Source organism: Thunnus thynnus, chromosome 23, assembly GCF_963924715.1.
Source record: "Thunnus thynnus chromosome 23, fThuThy2.1, whole genome shotgun sequence".
NCBI classification, from domain to species: Eukaryota; Metazoa; Chordata; class Actinopteri; order Scombriformes; family Scombridae; genus Thunnus; species Thunnus thynnus.
Window position 1 is genome coordinate 19,892,884 of NC_089539.1, and position 21,380 is coordinate 19,914,263.

General features: G+C 38.7%; 1 protein-coding gene across 1 annotated transcript in view; it reads left to right on the top strand.

Annotated features, from left to right (window-relative positions):
* Positions 1-17,778, top strand: part of LOC137175722 (ankyrin repeat and BTB/POZ domain-containing protein 3-A) — a 199,405-nt gene extending 181,627 nt beyond the window's left edge. Inside the window, exons 9-17 of the mRNA XM_067581550.1 lie at positions 2,110-2,245; positions 7,206-7,438; positions 8,997-9,175; positions 9,452-9,557; positions 10,732-10,834; positions 10,960-11,041; positions 11,567-11,635; positions 11,740-11,853; positions 13,097-17,778. Coding sequence (XP_067437651.1) covers positions 2,110-2,245; positions 7,206-7,438; positions 8,997-9,175; positions 9,452-9,557; positions 10,732-10,834; positions 10,960-11,041; positions 11,567-11,635; positions 11,740-11,853; positions 13,097-13,327 — 1,253 coding nt within the window. The 3' untranslated portion in view covers positions 13,328-17,778. The remainder of the gene's footprint in view (positions 1-2,109; positions 2,246-7,205; positions 7,439-8,996; positions 9,176-9,451; positions 9,558-10,731; positions 10,835-10,959; positions 11,042-11,566; positions 11,636-11,739; positions 11,854-13,096) is intronic.
* The last annotated feature ends 3,602 nt before the right edge of the window (positions 17,779-21,380 follow it).

The following is a 21,380-nucleotide window of genomic DNA, read 5'->3' on the forward strand; positions in this document are numbered from 1 at the left end:
CTAGCCTGGTCCTTTCCAAAGGTAACAAAAAACACTCTAAAGCTGACCAATTAACACGTTATATCTAATTTGTTTAGTTTGTATAAAAACCGAAGGAGTCTTGTTGTTACTCTGAGGTTGCCAGGCAACTTAAAGACGTCACTGCACTTGGCTAAGAAATAGTCTCATGCATGACTCCCCGTAAACTTTGGTTTTTGTACAAGATAAAACAAATGAGATAAATAAATAAATGAGGTGTTACTTATTGAGCTTTAAAGGTGCTTGCAGATGGATTTGGTAACCTTTGGACAGAGCAAAGCTAGCTGTTTCCTCCTGTTTCCAGCCATTATGCTAAGCTAAGCTAACTAGCTGCTGAATGCACAGACAAGACGCAAAAAAAAAGCAAATAAGCGTTTCCCAAAACGTCTAACTATTTCTTTAAATGTGCTACATATTTGCCCCATCAAAGGTCTGCAAACTGTTAACCTTTAATTCTACAAGTTAATTGAAATGTAACATGTTGACATATAGCAGTGTATCTTCATGTGTCAGTGCATGACTGTAGGCAGCCATGTTGCCATGGCAACATGCAGTTAAAACATGCAGCCACTGATAATGAATACAATTAACATCCTACTCATTAAATAATAAATAATGTAGGGGAAATAAAGACCACAATGCCAGAACTAATTTTGTTAATGAATAGCAATGAGTGAGAGACGTTCTAAGCACAGCAGCAGGTTCAGGCTCGTTCTCCAACTCCTGCCTGTTTTACTTTGCTGTCATGTTAACTTTAATGGAACATAAAAGCTCAAATAAGCAATGCCGGCATCCAGAAATTCAGGTTAGGAAAGGGGCAACAATTTGATTGTGTTGGATAAGATCTCATTTATATGAGTATTGAACGTTTTGTTTCTGCTTGGAACAGCACATCAGGGATTAGATAATGTCTTGTTTTGCTTTCAGTAGAGCAGATCTCACTGCTGCTATGGTCACTTGATTTGATTTAAAACTACTGTGCAGAATTTAGGAATGTGAAAAGGTATTTTGACAATTTATGTTTTGTTGTTGTATACTTGAACAGCCACTTAAAGAGCCATTTACAGAGACACTTTCAGCCCCTCACAACAAGTACAGATGTTGTGACACAATCCAAATGTATTCACATGAATGTATTTCAGATATATACATTTTTTATGATAGAAATCAAAAAAGACTATTAAGTATTCACATCTGTGGGGCCGAAGAATTGCAGATTGGTTTTCTGTTGATCTACTGATTGATTAGTTGCTCTAATTTTCTTTTAGATTATTCATATTATAGCTGACTAATGCAGTTCCAGTATTCTTACATTATTTTTTAAATTAATTAATTCTGGTACTGTTTTGATATTAATGCTGTTATGTCTTGCTGTGCTTCTGTTTCTGTTTTGTAATTTATTAAATAGTTTTTTAAAAGTAAAAAACTATAAATAAAAGTAAAGAAGTATTATCATAAAAACATTAAAAGTAAAAGGAATCATAATGCAGAATTAATTTCAAAGCTGTATTGTTATATATATTAAATTATTGGATTATTATTATTATTAATGCATTAGCATTTAAGCATTTTAATGTTGTAGCTGGTCAATGTGGATCTAATTTTAACTACTTTATAGCCTGTGGGGCAGTTTAATCATTAAAAATGCATATTTTGTTGATCATACATTTTGTATGTAAAATTCTAACCTGCAAAGTAACTATTGGTTTTATTATCACATTTTCAGAATCAGAGTTTGTATTTCTTGTGCGCATTAGCCTCTGTGTTACTATTACTACACTATATTATTGTTAGCCTGTCAGTTATCTATGAAACACTTTGAAATGCACTAACCTGTAAGGAAAGTGCAATACAAATAAAATTTGATTGATTGATAGCTGTCAGATTAATGTAGTAGAGTAAAAACTATAGAGAGCTGAATATATAATGTATAATATAAGGTAGAATAAAAAGGTAATGGTCCAGTAAAACTGCCATTAAAAGTACTCAAAAATTCGACTTAAGTACTTGAGTAAATGTACTTTGTGTCTACTTTCTACCACTGCTGTATTTGAGTGTTTATTTGTCTGTTTTGACTGTCGACCTTGTTAGGTAACTTTGAGTTGGTCAGTTTGCTTTTGGAGAGAGGGGCAGACCCCATGATCGGGACCATGTGTCGAAACGGCATCTCCTCTGCCCCACTGGGAGACATGAACTCATACAGCCTGGCAGCATCACACGGCCACAGGTAATACTGTCATACACAAACACACACAAACACACACACACAGCTAGCTGAGATATATCCGTTACCACAGTATTGATCTATTTACACATTCTGACCTGGTCCATCTGCCTCTCGCAAAATCCTGCAGAAAATGAGAAGGCAGATATCTTGGCTTCCCTGTCAGACAGCAGGCGATGATAAGCTTCGCAGTCTATTCAGCAGCATTTATGGCTTCAGTTTGACATCATTTCCCTGCAGTTGAGTAAGATAAAGCCCATTAACATTCAATGCAGTGAGAGCTGTCAGGAAGTAGAGTGGAGGAGCAAGCCAACAACACAATACAGCATTATTAAGACAATCAATTATAGCATGATGATCACGCTGTAGCATGTGCATCAGGATTGGCAGGGTGCGATTTGCTTGGTTGGGAGGTGGGGGCGCCTCTGCTGAACTATTTTTATCCCCAGTGGGAACAAAATTTAAAAAAACAACAAAGTAAGGGGCTGCAATGCGAGAACAGTCATTAGTGCAAACAACAGTAAAATCAGAAATGGACTTTTACTGTCAGCGCTTGCGCTCATGTGACAATAGAGATGACACCGCGGCTAAGCTACATGATGATGCAGTAAATGGACCATGAGCTGGATACCGGACCAAAAATGGCGCCCATTCAGTCCAATAACAATTGCTCAGTTGGCGCATACACCAGAAAAAGTCTCAAGCTTCCGGGTAGTGTAGCCCACTGAATGTGTGCTGTAGTGTTTCCCTCGCTGGCCCCGCCCTCAAATTCCCACTCGACTCATAGACTTTATATTGTGATGACGTCACAGATTTTTAAATCGCTTTTCTCGGCTTGAGGAACCTTTTACAAATATAAAACCTCCACGGATCAAAAATTCCTAATAGAAAGAGTCATAATTGACCCTGTTTGCAGTTCGAGGTGTCCTGTCAACAGTTTTACAGACATCTCATTTACAATGGTGGTCTAAGGGGAAAATGCTTTCTGGACCGCAGGGGTAAATTTAACTGCAATGCTGTGAGTGACCACTGGGAAAAATTAGCTGCAAGGCTCTCCATCCAGCTATTATAGTACATCCATGGGTTGCCTCCTTCCCTGCTTGGAGATTTGCAGAGATAACGACAAAAAGACAAAAAACTAAACAAATATCTCCTTCCTGATCTTTTTTCTACACGGACATGTCAAAGGACCATCTGTTAAAACGCCATGTGGTTGCTAGTAATGTGGTTGTCATGAATAAAGTTATTGCGTATTTTTTTGTCTTTTCATCAAAATTAACTAATAACTAATAACTGCAAACATTTTCACATTGTACAATATCTCGTACAATTTTTTTTAAACTTTAACAGCTCTACAGTAACAAACACTTATTTTTTATTGTAAAATTTAAGATCCGCTTCAGATTTGCTTTTCTTACATGTCGTATCTTGTTAGCTTGCAAGCAAAACATCCAATAATCTGGGTTTAGTTCAGAGGTAGGAAAGTGAGCAAAGCTAGAAACATCACTGTGAGGACAAGACATCTGACACTAAGCTGATGTTGGTCTGTAAATGGCTGAAATGTTTAACCTAACTACTCACTCTTTTTTTTTTATTCCTACATGAGTTAAATAAATGAGATACAACATGTAAATATGACACCATATTCTCATGTATTTCTTTAACTATTTGATTACATGAACCACAGAGATCACACTTGTATGTACAGCAAAACCGTCAACCAACTGTTAGTGGTGTTCAAATTAAATTTTATTAACGGCCTCAAAGTGACGACTGTGATCAAACAATCACACCGACAGGATATGATGTTATGTTACCGTCCTGTAATAAAGCAGATGGTGCAGTGATGCATCATCAGGCTGTGATCACACTGTATACGTTACATGTTGAAATCCGTTCTTCTCAAAGGAGGGCATCTGTTGCTGCTGCATCATTCTGCTGCAGAGGCAGTGTGTTGTGATGTTATTCAGTGTGTATGTTAATAATGTACATGTGAGCTAAAATAAATGTTATTTTCCCACATTTTTTACTTACCTACAGAGTACTTAGGACTTGTGCAGAACAGCTCGGTGGTATTTTTCATTTCATGAGCAACAAAAGATACCAGCGACATGGAAACATTCTACCATTGTCCCCACTGCTAAATGCAAAAACCTAAAGATCTTAAGTACACAATATGTAATCTTCTGCTGCTAGGGGTCTCTCAATCAAAACAATAACAAAAGACAGAGTTTGATGATGTTGTGAATTAGCATGGGATCATGGGAGTTTTTGTCTTCATTGTTAAACAACCACCATTGTTTTCATTGCAATCAGCTTCTCCCAGTTAGGATTCCTTCAGTGTTCATCGCTCAGGAGGTTTTTACCATGAGCCAAATTATCCATAGAGGTCTCCTCCTCTCCAAAACAAACGGACCAGATGATTAAAACCGGTAAAAATGCTGAATAAAACAGTTTCACGTTAAAAATCAGTGTTTCTCTGATGCTGTTCAATGGACACAGGACATCCGGAGGGGCTGCGAGCTGCCGCTAATGTTTGCTCAGCTTGTTTCTCTGATAACTTAAGATCCAGACATCAGATGAAAACAACCAAGATCTAAAAAGTGTATTGTAAAAATGTGGCTTAAAACTGGATGAAAAATCACTTTATGATGGCTTCTGGTGGACAACCACAACGCTGATGCATGCGTGAAGGGAATATGATGCCATTGACATGAGAGCAAATGAAACGGACCGTTACCTTGATTAAAATTATGAATTTCTCTGGGTTTGAACATTGTTTGGAAACATTTTGGATAATGTAAGTACAAAACTCAACGAAATATATAACATAGGTCTAGTCGTTTTTAGACATTTTAATGCAGAAAAGTTACATATTGGGTCTTTAAACGACTTCAGGCTTGTGGCCCTTGCATCTTTAGTTTTGAAGGTTTTTGAGAGGATTATAAAACAGGCTGTTCTACAGCAGGTTCAGAGTTCACTTGACCCTGTACAGTTTACCTACAGGGCTGGCAGAGGGGTAAATGCCACCCTGACCATGCTGAATTAACTGTATCATCATCTTAAGGGTCTGTTGACTCAAGCTAGGCTCCTGTTGTAGACTTTTCCTCTGCTTTTAATACTATTCAGCCATTTTTGCTTGCAGAGAAACTTCTTCTCGATTTTAATCTTGATATTAATGTCATTGGATGGATTGTAGACTTTTTGACAGATCAGTCACAATGTGTGAGAGTAAACAGTGTCCTTTCAAACAACATCCACTGGTTCACCTCAAGGACGTGTCCTGTCTCCCCTCCTTTATATTCTTTTCACAAACAACTGTCAAAGTAAATACCACAACAGACGCATTATAAAGTTTGCTGATGATTCTGTATAACAGAATCATCAATCATCAAGGAGAGGAACTAGGTCATGGCCCAGTAATTGACGACTTTCTGTCATGGTGTTTTCTTGAGTTAAATGTGTCTAAAACCAAGGACATGGTCATTGATTTTAGGAAGTCGGCACCAAACCCAAAACTAACAGATATTGAGGGAAATGAAATTAACCTAGTAGAAAATCACAAGTATTTGGGTATCATGTTTGACAACAAGTTGGATTCCAACGAAATGTAGATGCAATTTCTAAAAAGGTCCAACAACATCTGTACTTCTTGAGAAAAATTAAAAACAGGGGTTGCATAACGATTACTGGACAGCACGTGACTAAGCCCATGTGTTCTGATTCATGTCGCAGCACCATGATGACACCTGATAAACCCAAAACTGTGTGACATGTGCACTACAATGATGACTCTGTTCTATATAGAAGTTTCATTGAGTCTGTTCTGTCCTTCTGTATTGTGGCCTGGTTTGGGAACCTGAATCTGGCCAATAAGAATGGGCTTGGTCAGCTTGTCAAAGTGGCCAGTAATGTTATTGGGTTGAGTCAGCTGCAGCTCTCTGACCTCTACTATAGGCAGGTCGTAAGAAAGGCCAAGGCCATATTGGACTGTCCTGATCAGCCCCTGCAGAGAGAGTTTGACTTCCTACCTTCAGACTGTAGATACATAGTTCCTGCTCAGAGGACAAAAAGAATAGAAAAGCTGTGCCACTTAAACTAGAAATGCTCTGTCAGAATTTAATATTTCTCAATATCTTATTTTTTATAATGAGCTTGCACTGAAGACTGCACTTCCTTAGGTCCTCAGCAATACACCGACCAATTGTGAAGTCCATTGGTTGAACGGTTCTCGAGAAAATCGAATACTGGCTGCCCGCTGAGGTAGAGAGGTAGACAATGCGGAGAGAAAGAGAGAGCATAGACATCAGAAAGCCAAAGCTAAACCTTTTTAACGGTGATGAAACTAAGAATGTTAAAATATGTAAAACGTTATGATGACCTGATTGGCAGCTGTATGTTGCAGCTATTCGTCTATGCAGCTGCCATATTGGAGTGGTCAAGTTCCGCTAGTAAACAAATGCAGCGCCGGTATTTACGGCCGCCATATTGGAGAAGTCAGCTAAATGCTTTCTTTTAATGATATCTTTAACATTTCTCATCCAAACAACTTCACACTCAACACTGCACTTTCTTGGGTCCTCAGCAATACACCCGCCAACTGTGAAGTCGATCGGATGAACGGTAATCGACAAAAGCAAAGGACATTCAGACCTTCCTTTCCTTTATAGTTAGATGAGAATATTATGAGTGTCATCAAAGCTGGAGGGCTGATTGAGCTTAATGTGGATTCAACATAGTATGTTTAAGCCTAATTTAGAACTATTTTTCTACAATCATCCACTTCACAACTCTCTTCCGACAATTTGACCTCAGGCCAAGCTACGTGTTTTGCTGTTCCCTCATCTTCTCCTCAAGGCTTTCTTCCTTTTTTACCTCTTTGCCTGACCTGTCACAGCATTTTATCACTGTGAATTCCTTTAATCTCTGTCTGTGTCTTTATCTGATACTTCGTCCCCTCTAGGAATGTGTTTCGGAAGCTCCTGTCCCAGTCGGAAAAGGAAAAGGGGGATGTGCTGTCCCTGGAGGAGATCCTGGCCGAGGGTACAGATCCCAGGGAGAAGACTTTGGCTCCGCATGCCAATGGTGGAGGGACCCTGCGAACAGGAAAGGCCAAGCTGAGGGCCCTGAGAGAGGCCATGTACCATAGCGCAGAGCACGGCCATGTGGACATCACCATAGACATCCGCAGCTTAGGTCAGATTTACTAATACATGCTTCACTGGCACACATGCCTCGCTCTCTGGTGCCTCCAGCTGTCCTGGAGATGTGCTCATGCTGTGCCTGTCCTGTCCCGTTTCGTTCTGTCCAGTCCTGTGCTGTCCTGTATACACTCTCAGCAATCACCACTACTCATCCAACCATGAAACAGTCACCAAAGGAGGACTTTTTATATCCAAGGCGATAATAGCTTGGGTCAAAGGTGTGAACATGATGATGAAACAGTGTCCTCAAGCATTGCTCATTCTGTAGATGTGGCAAATCATCAGCTTTCACCCCAACATCGTCCAGTTCATTGGGCACCTAATGTGGCTGTTTATCAGGATTTGATTAGTCTAATTGACTGTTTGATTATAGCTGACAAAACAGTGTCACAACAAGGTACATTCTGCAGCTGTTCAAGACCTTTTGGTCGTATTACCTGATCTTCCTCATCAAATGAGGTTTTCCCCATTTGTAGATGTTCAAATTTCCATTTTTCCAAACACTTGAATGGAACAGTATATGTCACTTGTTTAATTTGTACTAAAACTGACCTGTAAAAACAACTTTGTGGTTTTATGGGGGTTTTAATGAGATATAACATGTTAATTAGTGAGCTTTAGAGCTGCTGGTTGGCAGATTTTATCGCCTTTAGACAGAGATAGGCTAGCAGTTTGCCGCTGTTTCCATTGTTTATGCTAAGTTAAACTAACCATCTACTGACTGTAGCTTCATAATTAACAAACAGATATGAGACTGGCATTGACCTTCTCATTTAACTCTTGGAAAGAAAGCTTCACCTTCTTCTCCATGTCGGCTTAAAAGTTGAAACCGAAAGTTCATTCTTGACCTTGGAAACAGCAGTCGACACTACAATCTGACTACAAGGAAGATTGTGTGAATCGATTGAAAGCTCCAGAACAGTTGTGGTGAGATTGTTTTGTCAAATTCTGTAGAACTGTCAAACTCAGCTAAAAAATATTTTTTTAAAAATACCCACAATAGGTTCCCAAAGCCTAAGGTGACATCTTCTAATTGCTTGTTTTGCTTGACCAACAGTCCAAAACACAAAGATACTTAATTTAAGCAGCAAAACTTCACATTTGAGATCCTGGAACCAGCAAAAATTTGGCATTTTACATGATTAATGACTTCAATGATTAATCTAGTATAAAATTTGATTAATTTCATACTCGATTACTCAACTGATCATTCCAGCAGTGCTGTTGATACACAGAGCTCCCACTGTCATGTCATGGGTCATATTAATTTCATCTTCCAGTCGCCATCAGATTCTTACAGAACATTACAGCCATTTTTTAACAGGACATTGTTTAATTATATTCAAGTGCTGTCTTTATATTCCCGCCGGAGCTTCAGACTTTCCACTAATCCAACGCTCACCATGCAATCGCCCTTCAACTCGCACTAACACCATAACCAAAGTGATGGAAACATGGTCGGTTCTGTCGCCCTTGAAACTGCTCAGACATCAGACTGGCTTTGCTCTGCGCAAGTTTTGTATTCACTGTCGGTGTGGTGGTGTTCCCAGGCGTTCCCTGGACGCTGCACACCTGGCTCGAGTCCCTGCGTACCTGCTTCATCCAGCACCGCCGGCCGCTGATCCAGGGCCTCCTCAAAGACTTCAGCTGCATCCAGGAGGAGGAGTACACAGAGGAGCTCATCACGCACGGCCTGCCGCTCATGTTCCAGATCCTGCGAGCCAGCAAGGTCAGCAGGGTTTTCTTTCATGTGCATGTAAACAAAATGCTTGTTATAGAAACATCAGAAAAAGTAAGCCTGGTTCTATGGGAATACAAACTGTCCTGTGCTCATATTCGAGGGTGACATTAACACTCATATTTGCATATATTTAGTTGCACTCCAAACCATATTATCATACATTTGCATAAAATGTTGTCCCGAATAGCTTGTGGAAAACTGAGACCACAACACTGTAATCTGTGCAAAGTTTCTGTCCTCATTTGTGTTGCTGTCTGTTTGCAGAATGAGGTGATAAGCCAGCAGCTGTCAGTCATTTTCACCCAGTGCTACGGGCCCTTCCCCATTCCTAAGCTGACAGAGATCAAGAAGAAACAGACCTCGCGCTTAGGTAAGAGGGCAAGTTAAATATAGTAGCTGTTTTTGCCATTTTCTTCCACTTTCTGTATTAAACGAAGCTGAGTGATGAGGGGAGTGACAGCGGGGTTAGAGATAAAGTGGCAAGCCCAGAGTTCTGTTTTTTGGGGAGGAATTTTTGTCTCCAACTTTGTTGAGGCCAAAGAACACTTGTCAATCAAACAAATACTATAACACCTATTACCTTTTTTTCCTCGGGTTTGTCTTCATCTCTGACAGACATGTTATTTATTTTCAGCCTTGTAACTTCAGATGTTAAAGCTTTTATGAACTGACTGCAGGATGAATTGCCTCGTTTAACAAAAAACATCATTTGGTGCTTCAGAATGGCAAATATGCAAATATACACATGAAATGTCATAGATTATTGCTTCAAACTCGTAACATAAAGAGATTACAGAGATATTACTTCGGTTTATTAACTAGTACAACAAGGTCTTCTTGATATTTGAGAACTATTAGAGAACTTTTTAGTGTTTAGTCGACAAAACATGGAGGAGGAGTGAAATGTAGAAGTTCAAGCTACTGACAAGTGTTATTCAGTATTTTATTTCCAACTGTTTTTTTCTTAAATCAACTCCGATATTCTGTCCCCTCAGCTAATAACACACATTTCTGATCATACGTTTTGCATGCAGATATTTGTAGTTACATGTAAGTAATAGTGAGATTATAATCTGGAGTTAAAGCTCTTTAGAAGTTAGGAAGGTCTGTTATTAGAACATGAGGAGGCATTGAAATATTCAGCAACTGTGCTGTAGCACCACCTAGTGTTCACTCAATAACAGGGCGAGAAGAAAATGACAAATGGTTAGTTACTTTAAAGTGAAGTGAATTAATGCTTTAAAAACCTTTGACAACTCATTAATTTATCGGGATACACTTTAAGAAACAACGAGGCCCTGATATCAAATTCAATTGGCTGCTTTTTGGAATACTAATGAACTGGGAATTGATGTATTTTGATTTATGCAGCGCTGATAGCTGAGTGATGAATCACCTGTAGAGTACAGTAATTAATTACCACATTAGTTTAATCGTCTGCTGTTTGCTGTTCTGCACCTGTAGTTTCAGAGCCTTGAATAATGAGGCATCATTTAGCTGTTTTTACTGGATCTAATTGTCACATTTTTGGGGGTTTTTTTTAGACCCTCACTTCCTCAACAACAAGGAGATGTCTGATGTCACTTTCCTGGTGGAGGGGAAACCATTTTATGCACATAAGGTTTTGCTGTTTACAGCATCAGCCAGGTAAAGTCGCATTCTGAATTCGTTGCTATGTATTTTGCATTTTTTATTTTCTTTGAATAAAAGAAGAGTGGGCGATACTATATACTAGAATATACAGTATGTATAATTTCTTCTTCTTCGTTCAGGTTCAAGTCACTGCTCCAAAACCGACCAGCAGCAGAGAACACCTGTATTGAGATCAGCCATGTCAAGTACAATATATTCCACGTAAGACGTTCACTGTCTCAAATTTTTAATTTTTGAGGAGGCTCATTGATGAGTCAAAACCAGATCCTATCATCATTATGTTGTGGTTGTGTTTTAAAATGCAGACTAGGTTAGGGCTGCAACCAGCAGTTGTTTTTGTTATTGATGAATCGATTAATCCTTGAGTCTATAAAACATCAGAAAAGAGTGAAAAATATACTCATCCCAAGTTCTTAGAGTCTGACCAGCAGTTCAAACCCCAAAAACATTCAGTTTGCAATCACATAGAACAGAGAAAGCAGTAAGTCCAAGTACCTGTATGACCTGTAGGATAAATCAATTATCAAAATTCTTGTCCATTAATTTAGTGTTGTGTTATTTTAACAAGGGTGTCCTCTAACATATCTACCTTCCTATTTGTCAATACTACACTGCAACTGCTTTTGTATATTTTTTTTCATTTTTAATAAACATGTTCTAAACATAATTTAAATCGACATTATTATACAGACTACAGACTGACAACCGTCCTGTTTTGTCTTTCAGTTGGTTATGCAGTATCTGTACTGTGGAGGCACCGAATCCTTGCATATACGCAACACTGAAGTTATGGAGGTAAGAGAGACTTAACCAAAGCCTGCTGAGCGACAGCGAAAGTATTAGCATATCTAATCCCGAGTCCTGTGCCTCATTCTGTGTGGCTGTACTGTTCCCTGCAGCTCCTGTCTGCAGCCAAATTCTTCCAACTAGAGGCCCTTCAGAGACACTGTGAGATCATCTGCTCCAAGAACATCACCACCGAAACCTGTGTGGACCTCTACAAACACGCCAAGGTGAGAAACCATCTCTAGCAGCTGGTGGAGAACTGATGATCAAATTATTTGTCAAGTTGTCATCAAATGTCAATGTAAACATGCCAGACGTCTAACAAAAATGTTATGGTATAAATTAGAACATAAGCTGCAAACATAACATTAATGGACAAGTTTAGATGAATAAAATATGTTTTAAATTGACAATAAAATAATTGTACTGTCTATTTTATATCTATTTTATTTAAAGCTCCTCTAATTCCTACTATAAACAATGTCTATTATCACCTGATTCTGCAGTGACTGTCAGCTCTTTTGAGCATTTTAGCATCTTTCAGCCTTGTTTTGGTTTTACAGACCTCAACTTTGCTGTTTTGGTTCACTCTCACTGCTCTTATCAGTTGTTTTTAGATGCAGAAGGCAACTGTTTTTAGCAAAAAACCCACTGTAAACTACCTTAAATTTTGTATTCTGGCATGGTCCCCAGCAAATAAAGCCTTATGACTTTAGTGATCATCTAGCGCCACCAGCAGGTCAACATTTGTGGTTTGTGTGAACTATTTCAACAGCTGGATTGCAATGAAATTTAGTACAAAAATCCACATCTCTCTCACAGCTAATTGTAATAACTTTGGTGATTCTTCTCCTCAATTCTCCTCCTCTCCTCAAATTGTCCAATACTTTGATTTATGAGTAAATTCTTGACAAACTAATGACATTCCCAGCAGCCTCAGCTGTATTTTGTGTTTAATGCTAATTATCAAATGTTATCATGCTAATGAAGATGGTTAATATGATGAACGTCGTACCTGCTAAATATCCGCATGTTAGCATTGACATTTTGAGCATGTTAGCATGCTGACGTTAGCATTTAGCTCCAAGTGTTGCAGTGCTTAAGTGTAGCCTCACAGAGCCACAAGTGTGGCTGTAGACTTTGTTGGACTTTTTGTCATGAAAATAGTCAAATTGTAATATTTGCATAATCAATATCAGATGTTTTGAAAAATTTATGACAGTAGTAGTATCAAAAAACTCATCACACCAATAACTCTTCGCAATAAAAGCAATCAAACACTGCACCAATTGTCACCAGGCTTGTTTAACTTTTCTACTAACAAAAATGTACTATCATGTAAATCAGAATATTGTGAAAGATGCTACAATTACATTAAAGTCCTACACAACGTGGCTTTAATCCAGAAATATTTAAGTTTTTGGCTGCCTTTAAAAAACTCACCCACCCATCTTTGTTTTTTTTATGTAGTTCCTTGGTGCCACGGAGCTTACGGCTTTCATCGAGGGCTATTTCCTGAAGAACATGGTGCTGCTGATTGAACTTGACGGCTTCAAGCAGCTGCTGTACGATCCTCCTCCCGCCGAGAGTCCCGCGTCCAGCCCCGGCGTCTGCTCCGACATCCTCTACGACCTGGAGAAAACTCTGGCCACGCGCATCCACTCCATCCACCTCTCCACCTCCAAGGGCTCCGTGGTGTGACGTCGTCCCGCTCCGGAGCCCCTCCGATCCAGCCACAGCATCCATGTAACACCACTTTTAACATCCAGTGTCTTTAACTATACAGCCCCGTCCACCTGTCCTGGCCCCCCCTGCTGCTGAAGAGGAGCTGTCGGATGTCGTTATGTCAGGGATTCCCTTTAATTCCGCCTGTTGCAGCTCCCTGAGGGGACGTTAATGTTGGCATACGTGACAAAACCAGAGAGAGAACTTTCTCGCCTTGTCAGAGGTTTGAACTCTGTTGTCCCAACGGCTCCCACTGATCACTTCACACCCCACCAGTATCTGAACTGTAAGCAAAACAGACTCGACCCAACAGTATCACTTAGACCTAGGCGTGATTATGAAACTTTCTACTGTATTTCATATAGGATACATGCATGAAATACACACTGTACACCTTTTTTTTTTTGGGCTTAAAAAGGTAGATTAGAATTTTAACTCAATAATTCAATAAAAGCAGCTTTTTCATCATCTCAGATATGAGACTTCAGTTTACAAATCACTTAACGGAAGTGGATGCCACTGCAGTGAAGTTACCTGTAGTATAAGTTTGACACATGCCAAAATATACTCCTACTATACAATCAATAAAAATAACAATAAGTGATTAGTAGCAATGCCAGCAGACGGACATTTAGGTGGAACTGAACTTATTTGCATTTCTTTCTGTCAGTTCTGTGTCGGATACGTTTCACTGTGTTATCTACTGTGTGCAGAGGCCAAACTGATCACACGAACTTCCACCGTGGCCGACACTGCAGCGCCGATTCAACTTACTAAAACGGCCCACTCAGTGAAATCTATGCTGACGTATGCTTGAAACATGGATGTCCAACTGGGAAATTAACTTGTGATAACTCCACGAACACTGTCGACTTTTTTTGCATGACACCTCCTCAACTGAGCTGCCCTGATATTGCTTTTTATGCAGAGCTTACTTCACGGACCACTTTCGCAAGGGGGAAGTAAGGGAAAAACGCTGCTTATTAACTTTCTATCCACTGCAAAACAGACTTGAGCGGGCTTGGAGATGGATTTCGATGGCAGGGACTTTCTCTTTAAAGATATTTAAAGCAAAGTGTAAATACGTCCTGAAAAGTCATCGTGCTGTTTATTCTTTTTTGTAAACTGATATACAGTATTCTCCTACACTCGCTTGGCTGATGACACCAGTCTCATTGAATGTGCTCCCTGAACAGTTTGTTCTAGCTGTATGTCTTATGCAAAGTTGCATGTTTGATCTGTTTGTATGACTCCTCCGTTTTCCGCTTTAGGTGTGCTTTCTGTGTAGATTGGTAGGGCTGAGTAGGTTGTTGATTGTTCAGAAACCAGTTGAAAGGAGTTTTCCCCATTTCTGACACATTCCAAATTATCAAGGTCAACCACAAGACCCTTTTTTTGTTTTAGACTTCAATAACATCTCTCAATAACATCACTTCTGTGAAAGAAAAGGCTGAATTCCCGCACACTGTCAGCACGGAGTTTAGAAACTCTCCCGGATGAATCATCAGTACAAAAGATGCAACAACCACAATTTTAAAATATCTGGTTCTTTGATTAAAAAAAGTTGAATGTACAAGAATATGTACAATAACACTTTGGGGGAGAAGTTAACTATAATTCCCAAGGTGCATTTGGGCAAGAAACATCCAATCACCAAGCTTAAAATGATCTTAGAGTAAACTGCTAATGTTGGATTGAAGGTAAAGTTTACTAATTTTAGAATATGCAGCTTCAATTAATTTGAATTCTGGGTGAATTGTGGATGAATTTAGCATCTGTGGTGCCACATTTTGTTCACAAATTCATTACGAAGCGTTTTGAATAAACTATCATGCCTCTGACTGGCTCCTTCTCCATAGCAACAGCAGCAGAGGCTCATGGGTATTGTAGTGTTTAGAGCTGTCTGCCATGGCAAACTGATGAAGTTGAAATAATTTAACTGGTGGCCATAACATAAACATACATGAATGAAATATTATCCAGGAGAGGCCAGTGAGGATATTGTTTAAAAAAAAAATTGTCAGGCATCAAATTCAAAATGTGAAACAACACATATTTATACCAGCATAGGAGCCAAATCTCACCTGAGACAATCATCACATCAATAATGATGAAAATATCCTTAGAACGAGACAAACAATATAAGTCCAAATCCAAAGAATACCAATGAAAATTGAAAAAAAAATGGAAATAGCAATATTTTTTTAGATAAAATATTAGATCAGAAATGAAAAATAAGCAATTATTTATCAACACAAAATGTTCAAAAACAGGGTTAGGGATGGCAGATCAGGTTTCATTTTTATTTTACAGATTTTTACATATTTTTTGACTCATTCTACAGATGTTTATATCAACTACTGATGTGGTTATTGTCTCAGTTGTTTGAGATTTGGCTCAGGCGTTTTTGAGATTTGGTTCCTCTATTTGATTGGTCTATTATGACTCTAGTATAAAGGTTTATTGTTTCATGTTGGGAATTTGATGCCTGACAAAGGTCCATGACAGAACTGTTGTGTCTCTAGTAAACTTGGTGCTGAATGTGTGCGGAAATACCACCTTACAGTATGTTCTGTCCTCCAGGTGTGCATTAGATAACACTTCACTAACATCAATTCTAAAAGGACCAAATGTTAAACCAGACAGATTTTATCCAGCAGCAGCTCTGGAGTATCAGCCCTGCTGTTTAAATGATGCACACTCACTCAAAAAGGATCAAATGTCATGCAGTTGAACAGAATTTGAATAAAACCCAGTTGACTTGACCCCGACCCCACTCACTCAGACAAAATACATTCGAATTTAGGAGGAAACCATTGAACCAACAGTATATTTTATGAATGTAACAAAGCAACAAAATTTTAATATTTACAAAATGTGCAATGTCTCCAGTCCAGCAACAAACCAAAAAGAGATGCTTCCCTCTGTTTCCAGCGGCTTACGATGCAAACGTCTCTAAAGTGTCCTCATAGATCGTGCTGGTTCTCTCTACCTTCAGACAAGAGGCAAATCTTATAACAGATGTTGTAGCACACTCAAAATTACTTAATCATTTGTTTATTTGGGCCAAAAATATTTTAAGTGGGGGAAAAAAACAGGCATGTAAGAGTTAGCTTTACGTTCTGTAAATAGCTACAGAAAATGAAATATAGATACTAACCTACGACTTTATTTTCTTACCTACATACATAGCACTATATATTTTATTTTACATTCCACAGCTATTTTGTTTTACAAAAGTGAAAAAGATTATATAAAAAGATGCTTTAAAGTTTGAAATTAAGCAATATTTCCTTAAGACTGTATTACTTTAAGTAGTACAATGAATAATATGCCACAGGATATAGGAGTGTGAAAAATAAATAAAATAAATGTGAATTGAGAAACATAACATAGTGGACAAATGAGTCACTGAAAAAACCTGAATATACTATTTTTGTTTATATTTTTGTGACATCCCATGATGTATTTTCTTTTAAATGTATGTCACTCATTTTAAAAGGAATATCTCTAACTTATAAAATGAAAATCTATTGATTTTTTACCCTGATAGCTTTAACGAAGCTCATCTTAAATTATTCAGATTAACTCTGGTTGAGATAATTCATCTTTATATTTGGCTTTACGCTGAACACACGCCCACATTTGAATTGAAACCACTTGCTCTTTGAATGTGCAATGTAACTTAAAGATGCAAACCATTTTGTCTCCACCAAGGTAAAAAAGGGTTTATAATGATGTCAAGCACTTTTTGTGCTAGTGTTACTGTAGCCTCACACACAATCAAAAGCATTAGTATTTTAACCACAAGCGTAAGTTGAAGTCTTATTGTTAACCATCAGCAGCTGAATATGGCTTTAACATGAAAATATGAGCATAAGCCAAAAGACTTTAAGCTTATGTCTGTTTCTATTACTCTTAAAGTTATGCCATTAGCAAAAGACTGACTTTAGCTTGCCCCTGTACTGGTGCTTTTGATTCGAAACTGGGTCAAAGCCGTAGAGTAAATGTCGGTTTGCATGGCTCTTCTTGTTTAATGTTGTCGAGAATGTGCTGTGTACACCAGCTTTGTCTAGACAAGACTCTCCCCTTAATTTGTCTGAGCATTTATTTGCCTGCGTACAGTATTTGTTCCTGGTAATAAACAACATTTCTCCTAGACGCAGTGGAAACATGCATGGGATACTCACTAGATTTCGAAACAACACGGGTGGGGGGGAGGGGCGGACTTTTGCTATTCTTTTTTCTTTGATGAGAACATGTATATTGTACAATATATATATATATATGAAATATAAATTATACATGGTGTGAGAAGCAGGGATGTGGTTGAGTATAACAACAAAAAGGAATGTTACACTCGTGCTACAGTTTCTGTCGTTCCATGACATACTTTTGTGGACAGCTAATAAACGACCACAGTTTAATCTGTATGAAGATCTTTTTTTTTGTTTGAGCTCTGCCATGTTTTTTTGTATTACTGTCAGTACAGTTTTTGTGTACTGCTAACTGTTATATCTGCTTCTACAACTCACAAATCCTGCACATTTAAAAGGACACAAAGAGTTTCACTGACATTAAAGAAATATGAAAGGTAAATCCACCATGACAAAGACATCTTTGCTGTTTTGAGGTTTCTGTTTTACCTTAAAAATCATCATGAGGAAGAGGTAAAGGTCATAGCAACAACAGCTAACATAGCTGGTGTGACAGCTGATGGCGGAACATCCAGTCGTTGGTAAAAGACCTGGATACTGGTGATCTATGAGACTTAACATCAACATATGCAATAAATATAAACTCTCACAACATTATATAAACTGTCACATCCTGCCTGGTGCAGGAGTAGGTGACATGGTCATGGTGGTCATCTAGTGTAGCAAAAGATTTTTCGTCAATCCTGCATGTCAGTCTCTGCATTTGGGTCCATTCCTGCTACTCCACTTGACAATAAACACCAAATCTGCTCATAACTACCACTACTAATGAAAAATGCTTCTGGTAGGAGTAGAAATGTCTAATATTTGCAATGATGAATAAACATTTAACCAACATTATGAACTGAGGTAAAGGTCATAGCAACAACAGCTAACATAGCGGGTGTGACAGCTGATGGCGGAACATCCAGTCATTGGTAAAAGACCTGGATACTGGTGATTTGAGAGACTTAACATCAACATATGCAATAAAAATAAACTCTCATAACATAATATAAACACTCAAATCTGCTCATAACTACTACTACTAATGACAAATGCTTCTGGTAAAAGTAGAAATGTCTAATATCTGTAATGACGAATAAACATTCTTAAGCAGTTGGACTTAAAAAGATAATGTTAGCAGTACTCTTTTCTTTATTGTCAACAAATCCCATGAAAATACTAAAACCAACAATACATCAGTCCCTTTCAGAATACTTTTTGACTTACTTACCCTGCCTGTGGCACTAAACTGCAAGCCCATCTGTTCCTTCTGAAAACTTAAACCTTTAAAAACCATCCATCCATCCATTTTCCGCCACTTATCTGGGACCGGGTCACAGTGGCAACTCCCTCTAGCTCCTCCTTGGGGACCCCAAGGCAATTCCAGGCCAGTAGAGATATGTCGTTCCTCCAGCCTGTTCTGGGTCTGCCCGGGGGTCTCCTACCAGTTGGACATGCCCAAAACACCTCCAGAGGGAGGCGTCCAGGAGGCATCCTAACCAGGTGCCCAAACCACTTCTGCTGGCTCCTTTCAATGCGAAAGATTAGCGGCTCTCCTCCGAACTCCCCCCGGATGTCCAAGCTCCTCATCCTATCTCTAACTCTGAGCCCAGACACTCTCCAGAGGAAACTCATTTCAGTCGCTTGTATATCATTCTTTCAGTCACTTCCCAAAGCTTATGACCATAGGTGAGAGTTGGGACGTAGACCGACTGGTATATTGAGAGCTTTGCCTTCTGGCTCAGCTCTTTCTTCACCCCAACAGTCCCCAACTCCATCTCCACCTCACGCTCCATCTGACCCTCACTTGTGAATATGACCCTGAAATACTTTTCAGTTGTGAATTAATACACATTTGGCTCTAATTTAGTATTTCTGGCAGCAGGATGGTGTATGTTGGTTTGACTACATTGTCAGTGTTCATAGTATTGAAGGAACATGTTACCCAGTATAACAGTGGCTCATTTAAATTGCTTTTAGACAACAATGGTGTACTATAGAGGAATAAGACATATCAGACGTTGGATACAGAAACAATACCTGTTAGTAGGATCAATTAGCTGTTGGTTTTGGTCTTTTCAAAGTAAGAAAAATGCAGAACGTCATCAGCAGACTTATCATCTAAGAAGTAAAAGACCAAATCCACAAAGACTGAGGCATGTTTGCTGTTGAAAGCATTTAGTTTAATTTAATACCATCATGAGGAGCAGCAAGAGGTGTGAGCAACAATATAATGTAAATAGTATAACGGGTGTGTGGCAGCTGATAGTAGAACATTTTATCCTTGAAATGGATTTTCTCCTATTTGTAGGAACAACACATATAACGCATATCAACACTCATACATGTAAACAACATTTATCTGCAAATTGCAAATGCTTCCTGAAGGATTCCAAATATTTGCAGCAACTCATGAAAAAGAGGATCGTTCACAGACAATATGCAACAACACAGAAATAATAGATCAAAGCCAGCAGAGCAAACTTTGTTGTATTAAAGGGACACTGCAGCATCCTCTGAATAAAAATGTGACAAATCTGGCCAAAGCCCAGCACCAGGGTGTTTTATTGATCCCTTTACTTCGACCGAGCAAATGACTCAAAGTACTAAAGTCGTGACAGCTCCCCCACAAAGCCAGTGGACTGTCTGCAGACAGATTGATGATGAGAGATGCAAGGTCATAAAAAGTCTGGGGGAGAGTTTGGCTGACAGTCCTTTTTTGGGGGATTCCTCTTTTTTTTTTCTGTCTCCACAGGAATACACTGCGCCAAAGATATTTAAGGAACCACAACCATTCCTTCATGGAAGAATTACACCACGGTAGCCATGAAAATTCAATAATATTGATTTATTTGTATGATGTAGAGTACCAGCCAAAGGTTTGGACACTTTCTATTTCAAGGGGATGAGAAGGTGTGTCCAAACACTTGACTAGTAATGTTTATGTAAATATGGACACATACATTAGGTTTACACCTAAATTATGGTTTTCTTTACAGGAATGCCAGGTTGAATATACAAATATACCATTGCTTGGACAAAATAAGCTGTATGAATATGACAACATCTACAAAAGCATGCAAAGGGCATTTTTCCATTCTTTTCTGATATTTTACTGACTAAACAACTCATGGATTATTCAGAAAATAATTAGAAGATTAATCAACAATTAAAATAATTGTTTGTTTCAGCCTTAATATAGAATATCTACTGTACCTCTACTCTGTAGCAAAACTCTATCATTGCTGACAGTAATCACTGGTCCCATAGACATCAGGTCAACTGTCCTCCCCTAAAGGTAGAATTGCGCATTACTCATAGTTACAACTGTATCAGAAAATAACTTAATAAATTAGATTAAACTTTGTCATTGAACAAGTACAGGTACTTAACGAGATGCAGTTGGCCTCTTACCAGAGTGCAATTTAGGTATAAAGTGCTGATGTGCATGATATAAATTACTATGAGCAGCCTACAAGATAAACAAGATGTAGATATTCAGATATACAGTTGTGCAGTGATGCAGTATGTTATATAAAGCGATGTGGTATGGTAGGATTATATAATAATACTGCATTGAGTGGCAGTGGTGGCCTAAAGGTTAGAGAAGGGAGTGACTGCAAGGTCGTCAGTTCAGTCTCTGGACCAGCAGGATAAATGTTGGTGGGGAAAGTAAAAAAGCAGCACTTGTCCCTCTCTCACTTACCACCACTGAGGTGCCCTTGAGCAAACCCCAACTGCTCCAGTGGAGCCGGCAGATCAGACTGTGATTGTACTGGGCAGCTTTCAGGAGTGAATGTGTGCAACTGTGTGAATGTGATCAGGTC